The sequence below is a fragment of the Hyaena hyaena genome, unplaced genomic scaffold, assembly GCF_003009895.1.
Source record: "Hyaena hyaena isolate Hyena2069 unplaced genomic scaffold, ASM300989v1 scaffold_21, whole genome shotgun sequence".
Lineage (NCBI taxonomy): Eukaryota > Metazoa > Chordata > Mammalia > Carnivora > Hyaenidae > Hyaena > Hyaena hyaena.
The window spans coordinates 4,501,556-4,518,099 of NW_024080653.1; the positions used below are offsets into that span (position 1 = coordinate 4,501,556).

The window sequence follows — 16,544 nt, forward strand, 5'->3', positions numbered from 1 at the left end:
AAATTGGGACTCTAAGTATTGGGCTTTTTTTTTTTTTTTTCCTCCTCAATGACTTGTTCCCTTTTAACAAGTTGCACTGGAGTCCACTGTGCATGGAAGGGACACATTTCCCAACGTCAGTTGACTACATTTACACACTGTTTTAAGAGACACAGCTGTGTCAAGCCAAGTTTTCTGGTTGCCATGAGATTACAAAGGATACTATCCTCTTCCGTTAACAGAAAACAACCCTAGCTGCTTCCACCAGGAACTCAGCTCCGGGGCAAAGGATCCCCGTCAACAGCCAACTCCCACCCCCGCCCCCAGCAGCCGTAGAGCACAGGCGGCCCCTGTCCGGAGCTCGCCGGAGTCCCTGAACCTCATGCCAGCCTCTCCTGTCCCCTTCACTGCCCACAAGACACCCCCTTGGTCTCAGGTCCCAGGGCTGGTGACAAAGTGATCTTTGCAGTCTTAGAAAATAAACCGGGAATCTACAAAAGGAACAGAAAGCATACAAAATGTATCTCTTTCTTCCAAAATACGCGCTTTCAGTCCTACGTTTTGGCGGAGCCTGAAAGTATTTTCGAGGGAGATATAGGTTGAGTTAATTTATAGGTTTGTCCTTTTCTTTCATAAAAATACTCTTGTTTGGTAATAAACTTTTTTCTTCTACAGTAAGAGAAATAATACTGTGTTATCAAAAGCAGGAAGGCTTACAATTCAAGTGGGATCGAAGCCCCCGAGGGCCCGGGGCGCCCCTGTGGGCTGCCCCCCCACCCCAGCTGCCCGGGGGTCCGTGGGACACTAGCTCACAAGAGCAGACACCGCCTCGGCAGTGCTGGGTTTCTTCCTATTTTATAAAATGGCTTACCTGAGATAGGTGTGGGTTAGTCAGTGCAAGAGGGAGCGTCAATCAGATTAGGGAGTACATGAGAAATACATGGGGTACGTTTGTGGCTGTCATCGACCTTTCTCGGGGCCAGCAAAGTGCCAAGTGTTAACACAGTGAGGGAGTCAAGGGGCTTGGCACGCGCGCTCGTTGGGGGCGGGGAGGGAGCCGAATGTCAGCCTCCATCCCTGGCACCCTGGGTGCGTCGGGGGAGGAGGGCGAGGAAGGTGAACAGGGTCAGGAGGCCAGAGGGACGTAGGCATAAGCGTCTAGGGGAATAGGCTCTGCCCGTCTCTAGTTAGGGCAGAGGATGGCTTGTGGTCCTAAACGGACGGCTCCCACCACGCCCGCGGGGCGGGCAGAAGTGGTCTGGGGTCCGCAGATCGGCAGGGGCTGGTGGGAGGTGCTGACAGAACACCCAGCACCCTCCGGGCCTTTGCCAGGGCAGCAGCTCCGAGGTGGCTGAAGTGGGGGGTGGGGCCGATCTGGGCTCAAGGGGGGATTCCAAGCTCTCGCTCTGTCCCAACCATGGGCTCTGTTTAGGCTCCTTGTCAACCTACATGTTGAAAAATACTTCTTGGTGTGTTTGGGGAGTGGGGAGGGGGAGAGGGACGCGGATCCCTCCCTCGACCTCCCCCGACACCCTTGGCTTCTTTATCCAGCCATTTTCGGCAGCTACACGGATGGTCACAGAACAATGGGTGGCACCAGGCACACAACACAGAACCAGAAGTCCATGCAGGTAGGGGACACACATCGGACTGAAGGAGCGAGGGACACGCCACCCCAGGGAACATGCAAACAGAGGAGACCCCTGCAGATCTGAGGTGCCACGACCCGGCGGGCGGTGGCGAAGCGCAAGGTTCTCGGAGAAAAGCCACTGCTAAACGACGACACGCAGCGTGGCGCTTGGCCCGCACCCTCGGAACAAGGGCGATGCATCGCGGAGCGGCGGCCGGGGGCTGTGCAGACACCCACGGGAACACGGGCACGGAGACACCAACACAGACACACACAGACGCACGAGGTTTGCGACACAACATGGACCTGCGTGTAAGGAGACAGGTGCCCCTGAAGGAACAGAAGACAGAACACCTGCGCCTCCTGAAGAAACGTCTGCAGCTGCACATGAGCCAGGCAGTGCGGTAGGATTTCTAGAAAGACTTGCCAGCATTTTGCTAATTAGACCCCTGGTGACGGAATCCAGGGTGGCCCCAAGGCGTGTGACCCCCAGATGGAGCTGAGCGGGGCGCCCACCTCGCCTTGGGCATGATCCGTCTTGGAGTTCTTCTCTCTCTCTCTCTCAACACACGTGCACACACAGAAACACACACACACACACACACACACATACACGCATGCGCGCACACACACACACACACACACACTTTCTCCCTGCCTCGGAAAGACCAGAAGGAAATGTGTATGGTTGCTTTCCGTGGGGGAAAATAAAGTTAAAGATCTGGACACTGGTCGTGTCTTGGTGTCACCAGCTGGTGACATGCTGGGGGCTGCTCCGGGACCTGAGCCCTGGGAAGAAGGGGAAGTGGGTTTCAGGCCCCAGCACTGGCTGCGTCTGGCTCCCCGTGAGAGGCCTCCAGAGGCCCTGCCTCCTCAGAGGACCCACTGAGCCAGTTTGCTGGGCCTGGGAGTGTGGGAGGAAGGTGGCTGTCAAAATCGGGAGGAACCTTCTTGTCGACAGGTGGGGTCCCAGGGGCAGAGGTCCTAATGGGCTGGGTCTCAGTCGGAATGTAGGTTTCCTTTTCTGAAAGGTCCCTCCTGTTGAACTGACCCACAGATGCCTCTGGTCTCCCACGGCCGGAGGCCAAACAGGAAGGGCCCGGGAAGCCCGGCTTCCTGGACTGTGGGAGGGACACTCCTCTCTCAGGGGCACCAGCGGACAGCCGAAAGACGGGGACGGACCCCAGTCCCGAAGGGTACAAGGAGGCCCGAGGCACTGTCCTGGGCCAGAGCCACCAAGCCGGGCGTGCAAGGCAGCTTCCAGGCCCAGCACCACTGCTCTCAGATGCCAAGTGCAAGTGTGGTGTCTGGGAGCTGGGATGGGGGGGGACCGCCCAGTGCCTGGGGCTGGCCCCCCTCACCTCTGCCCACCACCACCGCCAGAGAGCACGGGTCCCACCCCAGGGCAGTGCCAGAGAAAAGCAACTCCCATGACAAAATGGAAATTCTCTGTGGAGAGGCCCCCGGCCCGGAACACACCACCAGGAGACGTTTATTTTACGGGTGTAGAGCCACACAGCTCTGGAAAAGGTCTGCAAACAGAGACAAAGCCGCACCAGCCACAGGGCAGGCGGGCAGCTGAGTCGGCAAGCACAGATGTGTGACCAGTGCGATTTCCCCGCGGCAAGGAGGAGGAGGAAGGAGAGAAAACGCCTCCCCAGAGACACACACCCGCAGACACACGCGCCCTCTCACCTCCGTCCGCACCGAGCCCGCGGGAGCACGAGCAGGCCTGAGCCCAGGCGCGCAGGCTCCTCGGAGTGGGGGCAGCTGGCCCTGCTTCCCGGGCACCAGGACAAACCAGGCTGTGTGCGAGCACGTGCGAGGGGGGGGCCTTGAGTCACTCCTGGGGAGAGGGAGAGAAGGAGACACGAGACGGGTCATCACCGCACAAGCAGGGGGGAGGCGGGCGGGCCGGCCCGAGGGGCGGGAGGCTCGGCTGGCAGGAGCCTCAGTTGATCTGGCGACAGGCTTCGAATGTCCACTTGGTGGCTCCGCCATAGATCTCGATGTGGGACTCGGCCCAGGCGATGACGTTGCCAGAAAGCGCCTTGCTGCTGCACGTGGCGAGGTTGTACACCTCCCCGGGGGTCAGCTTGCGGTCCCAGATGTTGAAATGGGCCAGCTCGCCCACGAACGCTTGGGTGGCATCAAACCCGCCTCCCAGAGTGTCCTTCAGAGAAAAGCAGAGGGTGAGGGTGGAGAGGGGTGGAGGGGAGGGGGGACCATCTCGAGGGGTATGTCTCCGGTCTCCCCCATTGGGGGACCTCACATCTACCTCCCAAGCACCATTTTGCGTCCCGTCTCTGGGTCTTCAGCTAGAAGCCCCCTCCCACGGGGTGCACAGGAAAAGGGACACTACCGGCCACCCCCGCTCTGGGTGCAGAGCTTGTCTGGGGCACCTGGACTCTGCCTTCCCCTCGGCCAGTGAGGGGGGTTGGCCGGGGCCTGGCACAACCGCGGGAGCCACCGTTGCTCTCCTTGCCTTCGCTCAGACGGCACTCTTTGCCAAGCCCCACAGGGAACAGAAGGCCTGGAAGCTGGGACCCACCCCCTGCCTTCCCTCCAGCGCCCAAGGTGGACACAAACCGCTCCCGGGAAGTACACCGTGCATCCCTCAAGGCAGACTTGCCTTCCCCAAAGACACTGTTGCTGCCGCCGCGGGCAGCCTGGAGACCACGGCTGCCCAATGTGCCCTTCGGGATGAGCCCACCCAGTGGGTCTCTGCCCGGTGCTGCATAACCTGTTTCTCTTGGGTCCCCCTGGGGGTGGGGGAGCCACTCCCCTCTCCAACTCCCTCCCTCCTTACCCCCCTCCCCGGCTCTCCCTTCTCTGCTTCTGGGGCTCCTCCCGCGGCGGCCAGCACCCCCTCCCCAGGCGGTACCTGCTCCTGGCCCAGCACCAGCACGCCCTGGGGCTTGATGGGGTGATAGGGCGCCAGGTTCTCGCCGCTGCCGCCCTGGGTGCCATCTTGGTAGGCTTCCCAGACCCCATCCCGGGTGGTCCAGCTGATGCAGATGTGGTGCCACTTGCCGTCATTGATTACAAAGGGCAGCTTGGCCACCTGGGAAGGACGGCACACGTGACATAACGGGTACAGGGGCCACGACACAGGATTAGCGATCCTCACTACTTACTAGTTCAACCGCGACGCTTCTTATCCCTACTTATCCCTACGTCTCAGATGAACACCTTTGCGAAGCTCCCTCAGCACCTGCCCCTCTGGGCCTCAGCGTCCGTCAGCCCCATCCCTGATGGATCCCGGAGTCACACGCGAAATGCAACCATTTGCCAAGGGGCTCCTGAGATGGATCTGAGTGCACAATGTCCTCACCCCTCCTGGCTCGCCCTACAGAACCAGCCCTGGGAAGGAGCACCCCACCACTTGGGTCTCAGCTCACCGCTGCCGTCCCGGCCTCCTCTCCCTCCTTCTACTGCCAGATCGGCTGGGTCTACACCCGCGAAGGCTCTGCAGAGGCTCAGACGCCAGGGGGCATGGCACCATGCCTGTTAGAGCACAGGCCAGCCTCCGGCCTGGGGTTTCCCTCCCCCTCTCACATCCCGGGTGGGCGGACGGTGCGGCAGACAGGGAACCTGCCCACACGTTAACTCGCCCAGACGGGAACAATGCTTTCTGGTCAAGGCACCAACAGCAGGGCCTTGGATTCCGATCCCCAGCCTGGGTTTTAGGGATTTACTACCAACACCGGCTCAGGCATTTGAAAGCCGGCAGGTAACTTCACTGCTGCAGACGACCATGACGACCACGATGGGGAAGCCTCCCGGGAGGGAAAAGGCGGACTCTCGAGGGCGGCGCGTGCGTCTGGCCTCCTCCCAGCGATGAGGGCTGGAGCAGGAGGGATTGGGGCGCCCTGACCCACCCGGGAGCATCCAGGGTCCTCCCGGGAAGCCTCATCTGAGAAAGTTCCAGCTTCACCCTCTTGAGAGTAGGGCCAGGGCACCCTCGCCATTGCCCATCTTTGCCCTTCACCTCCCTCAGTGCTGCCTGGCGGGCACTTCCGTTGGGACCTCAGCAGTATCCGCAGCCGCGTCTCTCACGCCACCGCCACCGGGGACCTGCTGGGGCCCAGACGGCTTGGGCCGGGGAGCGGGGGGCTTTACCTTGTCGTTGATGAGGATCTCCATGGGATTATTGCCCCACTCAATGAGAACCAGCTCGTTGGCCTGGCCGGGCACGGCGTAGGAGAAGGGCGTGCCCACCCCGGGCGCGGCACTGGACTTGAGCCACATGCACACGGTGAAGGCGTACATCTCCGGCAGGCTCTTCTTCACCTTGGCGTACATGTAGTTGGTCCGCAGTGGGAATGTGAGCTGGAATTTGTCTCCGGGACGGGTGTCCTTCTGACCTGAAAAGGACAGGACGCAGTCCTGTCATCGGCACCTCAAAGCACCGGGCCTGGTCCTGGTCTTGGTCGGAAGCCCATTCTGCGCTCCCCTCCCCCCAACCCAAGCTCAAGAAAGCAGATGCGCAGACTCATCTCCAGTCTACAGATGCTGGGGGGGGGGGGGGGGGCGGGGTCAAGTGCTTTGCCTGAGGGCAGGAGGCCAGAACAAAAGAGCTGACCCAAGATCGGCACTCCCTGGTCCCTCCTGCCTCTGGGGAAGCTGGATGGGGGGAGGGGGAGGGGGAGGGACGTGGTGGGCTGTGAGCATCTGCGCCTGGGCTGCAAGGCGGGCCTGGTCAGTGCACACGTGGTAAACCGGCCCTTGCTGGTGTGGCCACTGAGGGAGGTCTCCTCCGGCCTGAAAGAGGCTAGTGCCCCCCAGAGCAGCCCCTTCGCCAGTCGCCTGACTGCAGGAGGCAGGCTGCTGGCCATTTTTCACAAACACCCCTCCTGGATGCCCACCCGACAGCCAGGCCCCTGGTGCCCGGCCCACTCCGCTCGAGGCCAGGACATGCTGCAGTCCCTGGCCACTCACCATACCCACTCAACCAGTCCTGAGAGCTCTGGCTGTTTCCAGAACATCTCTACCCCCCAGGAGGGAAAGCGATTCTGTTACCGCTGCCTGGAGCCCTGCAGAGAGAGCAGGACACCAGGGAGCCAGGGGCCCCCAAGGTGACTGCTTTGAGGATTCTGCCATTCATTCTCAGGGAGAGACTCGTGTGTTTCCTGAAAACTCAGGCTCCCGGCCCGATAGCCTCCCCGGCCACAACAGCCCCGGCCTGCCAGCAACGTCTCGGGGATGCTTGTCTGCCCCCTCCCAACCCACGCACGCGCTGTAGCTGTGGCCCTGGGTATGGTGTGACTGACTCCAGGCAAAACATTCCAACCCAGCAGTGGGCACGGGCACCAGGCTCAGAGCCGGGAACGTGCACACCTGCCAGCTTCTGGGTGTGCTCCGGGGCTGCCAGGGAGCCCAAAGCTGAACCAGCCCCCAGGCCAAGGATTATTTCTAGAATGCATCCTGCTGGGTCAGCACCCCCCCCATCACAGCAGAGCGGCCCCCTCTGTGCTCCCCCAACCACCCCAGGCTTGCATGCGCCACCTTCAAGCAGATCCAGTCCCTGGCCTCTCTAGGGGGTGTTTTTCATTCCCCCCAATCTCCCCTCCTTCCCTCCCCCTCCCTCCCCCGTCCCTCCTTCCCCTGATCTGTTTTTCAGTTACATAACGTGCCTTAAGATGGCACTGTTTAAATCCATCCGGCACATTTTGCGGTCCAAGAAGGGTCACGTGGCCTTGCTCCAAGCCCAAGAACACTCCCCCCTTCTTTTACAACCTTGTTTGATTTCTGTGACTTCAAGGCTGAGCCCAGCGCATCTGTGAGCCCTGGAGTGCAGCTGGGGCCGGCCACAGCTGGTGACCCAAGAACCACAGCACATGCGAGATAGCGGGGCTTGGATTACTCAGAAGATAAAGCCATGGGGAGGGGGCTCACCTGAAGCGGGGGGCCCAGAGAGCCCCACAGGACACCACGGGCGGTGATGAGCTGGGAGAAACCCTACTCAGGGCCCGAATCTGCTGGGAACCAGGAGGACCCATCCCCAGCCCACACCCCACTCTCTACTGGGGATGGGAACCAGCTAGAGCCCGGCTTTCTTACCAGGGAGGGTTTGGGAGCGTCGCAGCCACAGTGCAAACTTGCTGAACATTAAACAAATCAGACTTGGAAAAATCCTTCCAGCGTGTGTGTTGGGGGGGAGCGTGTGTGTGAAGCGGACACCAGTCAGTCCCTTTCTCACTCTGCTTCTGTTCCCTCTGTATGTCCCCAGCCCTATCAGGAAAACCGACTGGAAACCCAAAACCCAGGGCAGGGACTCAGGAAGCAGGAAGGGGGCCAGGGGACCGGAGAGTCTCCAGGCTTTTACAGCCTGGAGCCGAGCAAGGCAGGAGGCGAGGACCCGAGGCAGGGTCCCGATGGCCCAGGGAGCCTGGCAGGCAGAGGGCGGCCCCCCACCCCTATCCCACTACCTCCAGCCCATTACCTTTCTCCAGCTCGCTGATCCGCTGGTGCAGGGAGGTCAGGGCGCTCTCGATCTTGAGTCTCTCCTCCGTGTCGTTCTTGGGGCCACCCTTTCCCCCCTCCAGAGTGTCCACCCGAGACAGCACCTGCCTCTCCAGGTCATCGATCTTGCTCTGCAGCAGGTCCTTGAGGCTGTTGGTCTGGCTGGAGGAATTGAGCCGGCTGTACTGCTGCGGGGGTGCAAGGGCAGGGGGAAACCACGCCGTTACGCGGGGAGCGGGGAGCGGGGACCGCGCCGGGAGGCCCCGCGGCGCGGTCCCCTCAGGGCGAATGCGGGGGCAGCCTGGCGGGGAGCTCGGGCGAGTGGCCGCCGCCGTCTGCGGGGTCCCTCGGGCTCCGGGCTGCCCGGCCGAGCCNACGCCGTTACGCGGGGAGCGGGGAGCGGGGACCGCGCCGGGAGGCCCCGCGGCGCGGTCCCCTCAGGGCGAATGCGGGGGCAGCCTGGCGGGGAGGGGGGGGGGGTGGCCGCCGCCGTCTGGGGGGGGGGGGGGGCGGGGGTGTGTCGGGCCGGGAGAGGGGGCAGGGCAGGGCAGAGGGGCGCGCGAGCCAGAGGGGGAAGCGCGGCGCGCGCAGACCTCCAGGTTCTCCAGGCGGGTTTTCAGCGACTGCAAAGTTTGCCCGAGTTGGCTGAGCGTCTCGGCGGCCGGCGTCCGGGACAGGTCGCCCATGGTGTTCTTGCCCGAGCCCGGCTGCTTGCGGCCACCGCCGCCGGCCCGGGCCTCGCCGGCGCCCGCGTCCAGCGTGCTCTGGCTCTCGCAGCGGCCCAGCTTGGTGGTCAGCTCGCGGATGGTCTCCTTCTGGCTCAGGATGGTCTCCTTCTGCTGCAGCACGGTCTCGCGGAGCTGCAGCACGTTGCTCCGGAGCTCCTCGGCGCCGCCGGCGGCCACGGACGCGGCGCACATGTCGGCGTCCACGGGCACCGAGGTGCAGATGAAGCGCGTCGGCCCGAAATCCTGGGCCGCGCTGCCCAGGAGGCAGAGGGCGAGCAGCGCACAGGTGCGCGCGGCGCGGCCGGCCGGCATGGCTGCGGGCGCGGGGGGCGGCGCGCGGCCCGGCTCCCGGGGCTCGGCTCGGCGGGGCTCGGCGGGCGGCCCGCGCTCTGGGCGCCGCGCTGCTGGGCCGCGCAGTGCTCGGCGCCGCGCTGCCCGGCCCTCACTGCCGCCCGCGCTGCGGAGCCCGCGCCTTTTATGCCGCCGCGGGAGGGGCCTCGGCGCTGCCGACGTCAGCGGGGGAGGAATCCCGCTTTAATTGTCTGCGGCCGGCCCGCGGCGCGCCGGGGGTCGTGGGGGCGCGCGTGGGGGCAGAGCCTCCCCCGGCCTCCTCCCCCGCCCCTCCCCCCGCCGGGCGGGGGCAGGTTCCCGGGAGGCTGGGAGAGCCCCAGGCGGGAGGGGGACGGGGGGGGGCGCGGCCTGGGACTGTGGGATGGGCCACCTGCAAGATGTCCCCAAATTTCCGACGGGGCTGCGGGCGGGTGGGAGCCCGCATCGGGCCCAGGAGACAGAATTCCGCTCAATGCTCTTGGCAGCACAGAACCCCCTGGGGGCTCGGGCCGGGTCCCCAGGGACCCAACCCGTCTACACCCGGGTGCCGAGCGTGGAGCGCTGGGAAGGCGATCCGCGCGGCGCGCCTAAGTCCAGAGAGGGGGTTTCTGGGATGTCCGTGTGGGGTCGGGTCTGGAGATTGTTCCACGACCGCGTTCTTTGCGCTCCTGCCCCCTCCCACAGGCGCGGGGTTTGGGGGACCCGGAAACGTCGTCCTGGGGGGATGGCAGCACAGCCCCCCGCCCCCAGCCGGCGGGGTGGGCGGGCACTTCTCGGATGGAGCCCCAGCGGATCGAGCCTTTCCTGCCAGCGGAGCCGGCCCGATTCCGGGCAGAGGCGCCGCCGGGGCGGGACGCTCCCTGCAGCCCCGCGGGAGGCGCTGCCCCGCGCCGCTTCCGAGGGGCTCCGCCAGGCGGGCCCTTCCGCGCTCCCGGGGCGCCCGCCCGTCGCGGAGGCGCGCGTGCACGTCCGTGTGTGGCCGTGCGCGTGTCGGGCTTTCGGGACTCCGCGAGCCCCGGCTCGACCCGCTTCTCGGCCGATGGCAGGTAGGGAGGGGTCCCTGCCCTCGGCGGGGTGGTCGCCGGAGTGCAGCCCCACACGACGGCGCTTTGCTCACGCCCACCTCCCTCGCCCCGCCCCCCACTTGCACCTGTTTTCCCGTCCGGGTTCGGACGCCCGGGTTCTAGGCAGGCGCGAGCCGCTGGCGCGCCCCAGTCGGTCGGAGCCAAACGCGCTCTAGAGGCCGCCAGGTTCGGAGCCCCAACTGTGCGGAGGAGGAAGCAGGCGTCAGGACCCCGAGGGCCGGCTCCAGGTGACAGCATGAGCCCAGGCTAGACCCGCGGTGGAGGCGGCCCGGCGGACGCTCCCGATACACCCCCCGCCCAGGGGACCCACCGGCAGCTGCAGGGTGCGGGGGCTGCAGCTCTCTTGAGACCTTTTTGAGAAACCGCGGTCTCCGTGCCTTTCGGCCGCCGCGTCCCACTCGTGCCCCGGGCGCCCCACAGCCTGCGTTCCCTCAGAGCCTCAGCCCCGAGCCTTCCCGGAGCCCGCGCGTCCTTCGGCCTCCGCTTCCCGGCGCCAGAGGGACCCCGCGGGCCGCACGCCGCGGTCTCGCGCTCTGAGCCCCGGGCCCCCGGGGTGTGCGGACTTCTGGCCTCGGCGCCCCCGCGGGTCTGGGCCCGGATCTCCCCAGGCGAGAAGGCGACTCGGGAGCAACTCCCCGCGCGGGGGCCCCGGAAGCGAGGCTGTCCCGGGCCGAGGGGGAGGGCGCGCCCAAGAGACTGAATAGGCGCGGGAGAAGGGCCTGGCGGGGCCTGGGGCAGGCGGCGTGGACGGAGCCGGACCTACGGCCACTCTCGCGTCCTGAGCCGCCGAAGTAAGACGTGGGGGCGGGGGCCGAACCACCACCGGCAGGGAAGGAGACCCGGGCACCTGGCCACCCCCACTGCCCCGCAGGGAATGGAGTAGCGGGCCTCCGAGGGGTGGGGGGCTCTGGGGCGCGTCCGGGGGCAGCGAGAGGGAGCTGTGGAGACGCGGAACGCTATGCGGGACCCCTGCAGACAGGCGGGCCCTGCTCAGACAGGTAGGTGGAGGGCTGTGTTACCTCTCTCTCTGCCTTCTTTCAATCCACTTAAGGGCACTCAAGACCTTGGGCAAGGGAGGATTCAAACCTGATCGCGTTTGTGGCTTCCTCTCCCTCCCCAGGGCTCAGAGGCATCTAATACCCCTGGGGCCACCTGCCAGAAACCCTCAGAGAAGGAGCCTGGAGCTGCCTAGCTAGCTGGTGGGAAGGCCCGGGCGCAGGGGCACCTTCCTCTGTGGACTCGCCGCTCTCCCAGCCTGGCCTGGGCCCCACATCCCAGAACGCAGAGGGCAGCCAGGAAGTGGAAACCCTGGCCACAGAGCTGGAAAGAGAGGCGCTGCCACCAGACTGCTTGCCCCTTACTCCCCCCACTCCCACCATCAGGACGCAGGAGGTGTAACCTCGAGGATGTAGACGATGGCAAAACGTAATAAAATAATTAGAAAGTGATGAGTTCTGCGTATGCGCTACTTTTATTTGTAATATAGTGTTTTTAATAAGTTTGTGTAACTTAAATTATAACGATGGCCCCATTTAACAATCAGCGTGCAAATCCCCGAAAACAAAGCAATGAGCGGGGCCTCCAGCCCGCTCTGCCCTCCCCTGGTGGGAGAGGATGGTGGGGTCTCCTGGGTCCGTCCTCTCCCTGGAGCAAGGCCATGAGCTGGTCTAGCACCTCTGCCTGAGCAAGAAGGGCTCCCCTAGAAGTGGGCAAGAGGGGGCCACCGGGTGGATGCTGAGAAGGCCCCCCGAAAACACTGAAAAGAGCTAGGAAGACGCCAGGACAGGGACACACGGCCTGTCTAGAATTTAGGGGCACCTTGCCTCTTGAAATAGCTACCCCGGAAGTGAGCGGGCTGGGGAGAAGAGGGGTGGGGTGGGCCGAGCTGTGGCACCCCCAGCAGGGAAGGGAAGGCAGGAGTCCTGGCCGAGCCAGCTCTGGGACACGGGTGGGCCGTGTCAGGTCCGTGTTCTGCGGACATACCAGGGGAGTGGCCCTGCCGGCGAGCTGGGATCTCAGCTAGGATGGGAGGGCGCTTTGCAGGAGCGTCGGGGTGGCATTGAAACATGGGGGTCGGGGCGCCTGGCGGGCTCAGTCGGTTAAGCGTCCGACTTCAGCTCAGGTCATGATCTCGCGGTTCGGGGGTTCAAGCCCCGCATCGGGCTCTGTGCTGGCAGCTCAGAGCCTGGAGCCTGTTTCAGATTCTGTGTCTCCCTCTCTCTCTGCCCCTCCCCCGCTCTTGTTCTGTCTCTCTCTGTCTGAAAAATAAATAAACTATAAAAAAAATTAAAAAAAAAAGAAACATGGGGGGACACTTCCTGCAACGCTCTAAGCTGTCCCTTGACTGTGCGCCTGTGCTTGCGGCGGCCCCTGCCATGCTGGCTGGGTTCTGTTTGTTGATCGATCAGGGCTCACTTTGTGAAGTTCCTTGGGCAGCTGTGGCTTGTGTGCTTTTCTGCCTCTGGTTCCACCCCCTTCCCTCCCCCGGGAGGTGTCGGGAGTGTGGCGCCCACAGGTTGTCCCTGGAGCAGAGGAGATGGGCTTCTGGCTGCCACCAGGTGAGATCAACGGGACCTTGCCAGCCAGACCCTCAGAGCAGAGCCAGGCCACGTGATACCCCTCCCCCCACCCCACCTCCCGCCGCCGCCTTGCCCCATGAGATGGTTCTGGGCTCAAGGGGTGAGCGAGGGCCCGCTTGGCCGGCAGCAAGCCCCGTGAGGCCTCAGTGGACTAGCTCTCCTGACAGACCTGGCCTACCCACTCTAGCGTGACAGGGACAGGCCCCTGCCCCCCAGCTCTGCTGGGGGATGGGCTCCACCCAAGCGGTTCCTTCCACCCTCTTCCTGCAATTATAACCCAATCTTATAAACAAGAAACTGTCCTTTTGCAGGGGTCCCCGGGCGGCTCCGTTGGTTAAGCGTCTGACTCTTGATTTCAGCTCAAGTCATGATGTCCCAGTCCGTGAGATGGAGCCACATGTCAGGCTCTGGGCTGACGGCACAGTGCCTGCTTAGAGTTCTCTCTCTCTGTGCCTCTCTCTACCCCTCCCCTGCTTATGGGGCATTCTCTCTCTCTCAGAATAAACATTAAAATTAAAAAAGAAAGAAAGAACGAAAGAACGAAAGGAAGGAAGGAAGGAAGGAAGGAAGGAAGGAAGGAAGAAAGAAGAAAGAAGAAAGAANAAGAAAGAACGAAAGAACGAAAGGAAGGAAGGAAGGAAGGAAGGAAGGAAGGAAGGAAGAAAGAAGAAAGAAGAAAGAAAGAAAGAAAGAAAGAAAGAAAGAAAGAAAGAAAGAAAGAAAGAAAGAAAGAAAGAAAGAAAGAAAAGAAACTGTCCCTTTACAAAGCTCTGTGTCCATATTCATTCATTTGCCCGTAAGGCACAGCCAGGCTACTGACCTCAACTGGCAGGTGAGGGCACCGAGGGAGGCCCAGAGAAGCCCAAGGCTGCACACGTCCAGGGAAGGCATCGCTGAGGGGCGAGCCCCGGCCTCCGGACTGCCCCCCCCACAGCCCCACACCCCCTCTCCGGCTCAGTGCGGGAGCCCTGACCCTGACCGGCAAGGGGAAGAGCCCTCCGATGGATGGGACCGGGTGGCAGTGAGAGGCTGAAGGGGGTCGGAGGCCCACGCTGCCCACACCCAGTGGTGGAGGTGGGTCAGGCCACAGAACCCGGGCCCCGGAGCTTCTCACCCGCCGCCCTGGGAGGAGACACCACCCCTGCTTCACCACCCGGTTTACAGGTTCCATTGAGCCAATACAGCCGAACCGTCAGCAGCCACGGCAGGGGCTCCCCAGTCGTGGACAGTGGTCGTGTCATGGACGGTGGTCATTAGCCTGGGACGGGGGGGTCCCTGCTGGCCTCCAGACCCCCTGCCTCCGGCTGGCGTTCCCTCTGAGCCCTTCCCTCCTCTGAGCCGCCCTGTCTGGGGACAGAGCCCCGGGCAGTCTCCCTCCCTGCCCTGCCCTGCGCTCCCCTGGAGCCCAGCATGGAGACGGTGGTGGCCAGCTGGTGCCACCCCAACGAACGGGAGTTTCATGAAAGGCAGAAGTGTGAGCCCTTCTCGGGAAGGTTCCCCTCACTTTTCTCCAAGCAGGAGTTTCTGGTGCCAGGCAGAATCGTGGGCATGTAGTACCGTGTAAATATTCATAAAGTTTGCTCTCAGTTCAGCAAATATTTCCAGAGCATCTTCTGAGGTGCAGGCCGGGCGCTGGGCCACAGGGGACAGATACACAGTGCTGTGTCCCAGAGAGCGCTCGTCTCTCCGGCCGTGTGGGTATAAATGCACCCCCAGTGTGGCAGGTGAGTGCCGTGGGAACAAGCGACCCCCGCCCCCAGCCGTGGCAGCTGGGTGGGTCAGGGTTCAGCATCACGAGGGTCTCCTAAGGATGTCCACCAGAGAGCGGCCTTGAGGAGTAAGTGAGGAAGGCCAGGGCCAGCGTAAGCAGTGCGGGGCCACGGGGGCACTCCGTGGAGGGAGGAGCCGCCCTTGAGTCAAGTGCAGGGCAGAGGCGGGAGGAGGTGTGGCTGGCACACGGCCGATTTCCACAGGATTTCCTCCAGTGGACGGGGAGGCGGGGCTGCAGTCCTGAGTGTGAGGGATCCTACCTGAGGGTCCTTCCATGGGCAGCAGGCCTGCGGGGGAGTGGGGCCCGCTGGGGACGCTGGCTCAGCGGCTGCTGCTGGAAGTGACAGGGATGTGGCGGCAGCCATGGCAGGGGGCAGGCGTGGGGAGAGAAAGACGGATTGGAGAACATTGTAAGAGATTCGGTTGTCAGGACTTGGTGGTGACCTGGTTGCAAAGCGGAGCAGACCTGACTGCTGACCCTTCCCTTGTGGGGTGGGCGGGGGGGGGGGGGGGGGGGCCCTGGGGACAGGAAGGTCCCAAGGGAGGGAGACACCCATGCACACTGGGACGCGTCTCTGCCAGCCAGGAGGAGATGGAAGTGATGAAGGCCAGGCACCTGTCCCGGAACCCGGCCCTTAGTGGGCTCTTCAGTGTGCCCAGGCGGGGCCTGGACAGGGGCCGTCAGTACCCCTGGGAGCGGAGGGAGACCGCCCAGGGCGAGGGTGGGAAGCAGGAGACGATGGAGGGGAACGCCCCCCCGCTTCAGTATTCAAGGGACCACCTGTAGGCTTTCTGAACCCCGGGTGCTGGGCCCTCAGCCATGCGTGTGGCCGCCCTCGCCAGTATGCATGAGCGTTTGCTCCCCCAGCCAGCGGCATCAGGCTGGGGCGATGGGTGCCGGGGCGGCCAGCCCAACGTGTCCTTGCCCATCAAGCTCGCCACCTGCCGACCGTCGGGAGAGGACACAGGAAACGTAAAATGCAGGAGGCGTACAGGTGTTTTGAACACAAACGGTGCATCCTGGCAAGGGAAGCCATCACCCACGCCTTCCGACAGGGCGGGGCAGGTGCTTCCTGCTCTGGGGACAGCGGGGACAGAGGCTGCGGGCGGCCGGCGGCCTGGGGCTCCTGCCTCCTGCCAGAGGGGTGACTCCCAGGGCCCCTTGCGGGCTTCCAGCGCCCCCAGGACGCGCCACGAATCAGCTCCTTCAGCGTCTGCATCAGACAAGGCACCTGCACACACCCGACTCCGTCTGATCGTGGAGGGAGTCTTACAGCTACTGTGTGCAGGGTTCGTGTTCATTTCTTTTTTCACCTATTTTATTTTATTTTATTTTATTTTATTTTATTTTATTTTATTTTAATTTGAGAGACAGAGAAAGCTAGCAAGGGAGGGGCAGAGAGAATTCCCAGAAGGCTCCCGCTGTCAGCGCGGAACCTGACATGGGGCTCCAACTGTGAGATCATGATCTGAGCTGAGATCAGGAGTTGGATGCTTTAACCGCCGGAGCCCAAGCGCTGTTTTACACATTTTAGTGCCTTGGCCTAAGTGGCACCACTAATTCCAGTAATGCGAGCCCTGGCCCTTCTGAACTTCTATTCACTCACTCATCCATTCATTCACTCATTTGGTGGACATTTTCCCAGTACATACTATGTGCCCCAAGGAATTCTCCCAGACAGGGGGATCCAAGAGCTTTCCAGCTAACTTTTTAAAAAGTTAATGGTTGCAATTTTCTGGGCTTTAAGTTTCAATTTCAGGCACTTTTCCTAAAACGTTGGCATCCACTGCCGGGAGCTATATTGAGATCCCTCTAGGCTGGTGTCTGGCTGGCCCTGAAGTGAGCACATTACATGGCCTGTGGCTTAGCAGGGGGCCCCCAACCCCCAAAAACAACATCAGTAAGACGTGGGCAGCCCCCCGATGTGGGGTGAGCAGCGTTGGAAGGGAAGGTAGCTCAGCATGTGAGCTCGGCGTC

General features: G+C 63.0%; 1 protein-coding gene across 1 annotated transcript; it reads right to left on the bottom strand.

Moving 5' to 3' along the window:
* Positions 1–3,044: 3,044 nt before the first annotated feature.
* On the bottom strand, positions 3,045–9,135 carry NPTX1 (neuronal pentraxin 1). Its single transcript, XM_039226527.1, has 5 exons — positions 8,668–9,135; positions 8,055–8,262; positions 5,732–5,976; positions 4,494–4,673; positions 3,045–3,782 (listed from the first exon to the last, which is right to left on the bottom strand). The coding sequence occupies exons 1-5, from the start codon at positions 9,112–9,114 to the stop codon at positions 3,561–3,563; spliced, it is 1,302 nt and encodes a 433-aa protein (XP_039082458.1). The 5' UTR covers positions 9,115–9,135; the 3' UTR covers positions 3,045–3,560.
* Positions 9,136–16,544: the final 7,409 nt, after the last annotated feature.

Bases quoted from the DNA above. Each gene is read 5' to 3' on its own strand.
- NPTX1 (XM_039226527.1), bottom strand. From the start codon at position 9,114: ATGCCGGCCGGCCGCGCCGCGCGCACCTGTGCGCTGCTCGCCCTCTGC. The intron at 5,977-8,054 runs GTAATGGGCTGG...TGTCCTTTTCAG, and splicing joins GATCAGCGAGCTGGAGAAAG to GTCAGAAGGACACCCGTCCC. The intron at 3,783-4,493 runs GTACCGCCTGGG...TTTTCTCTGAAG, and splicing joins TGGTGCTGGGCCAGGAGCAG to GACACTCTGGGAGGCGGGTT.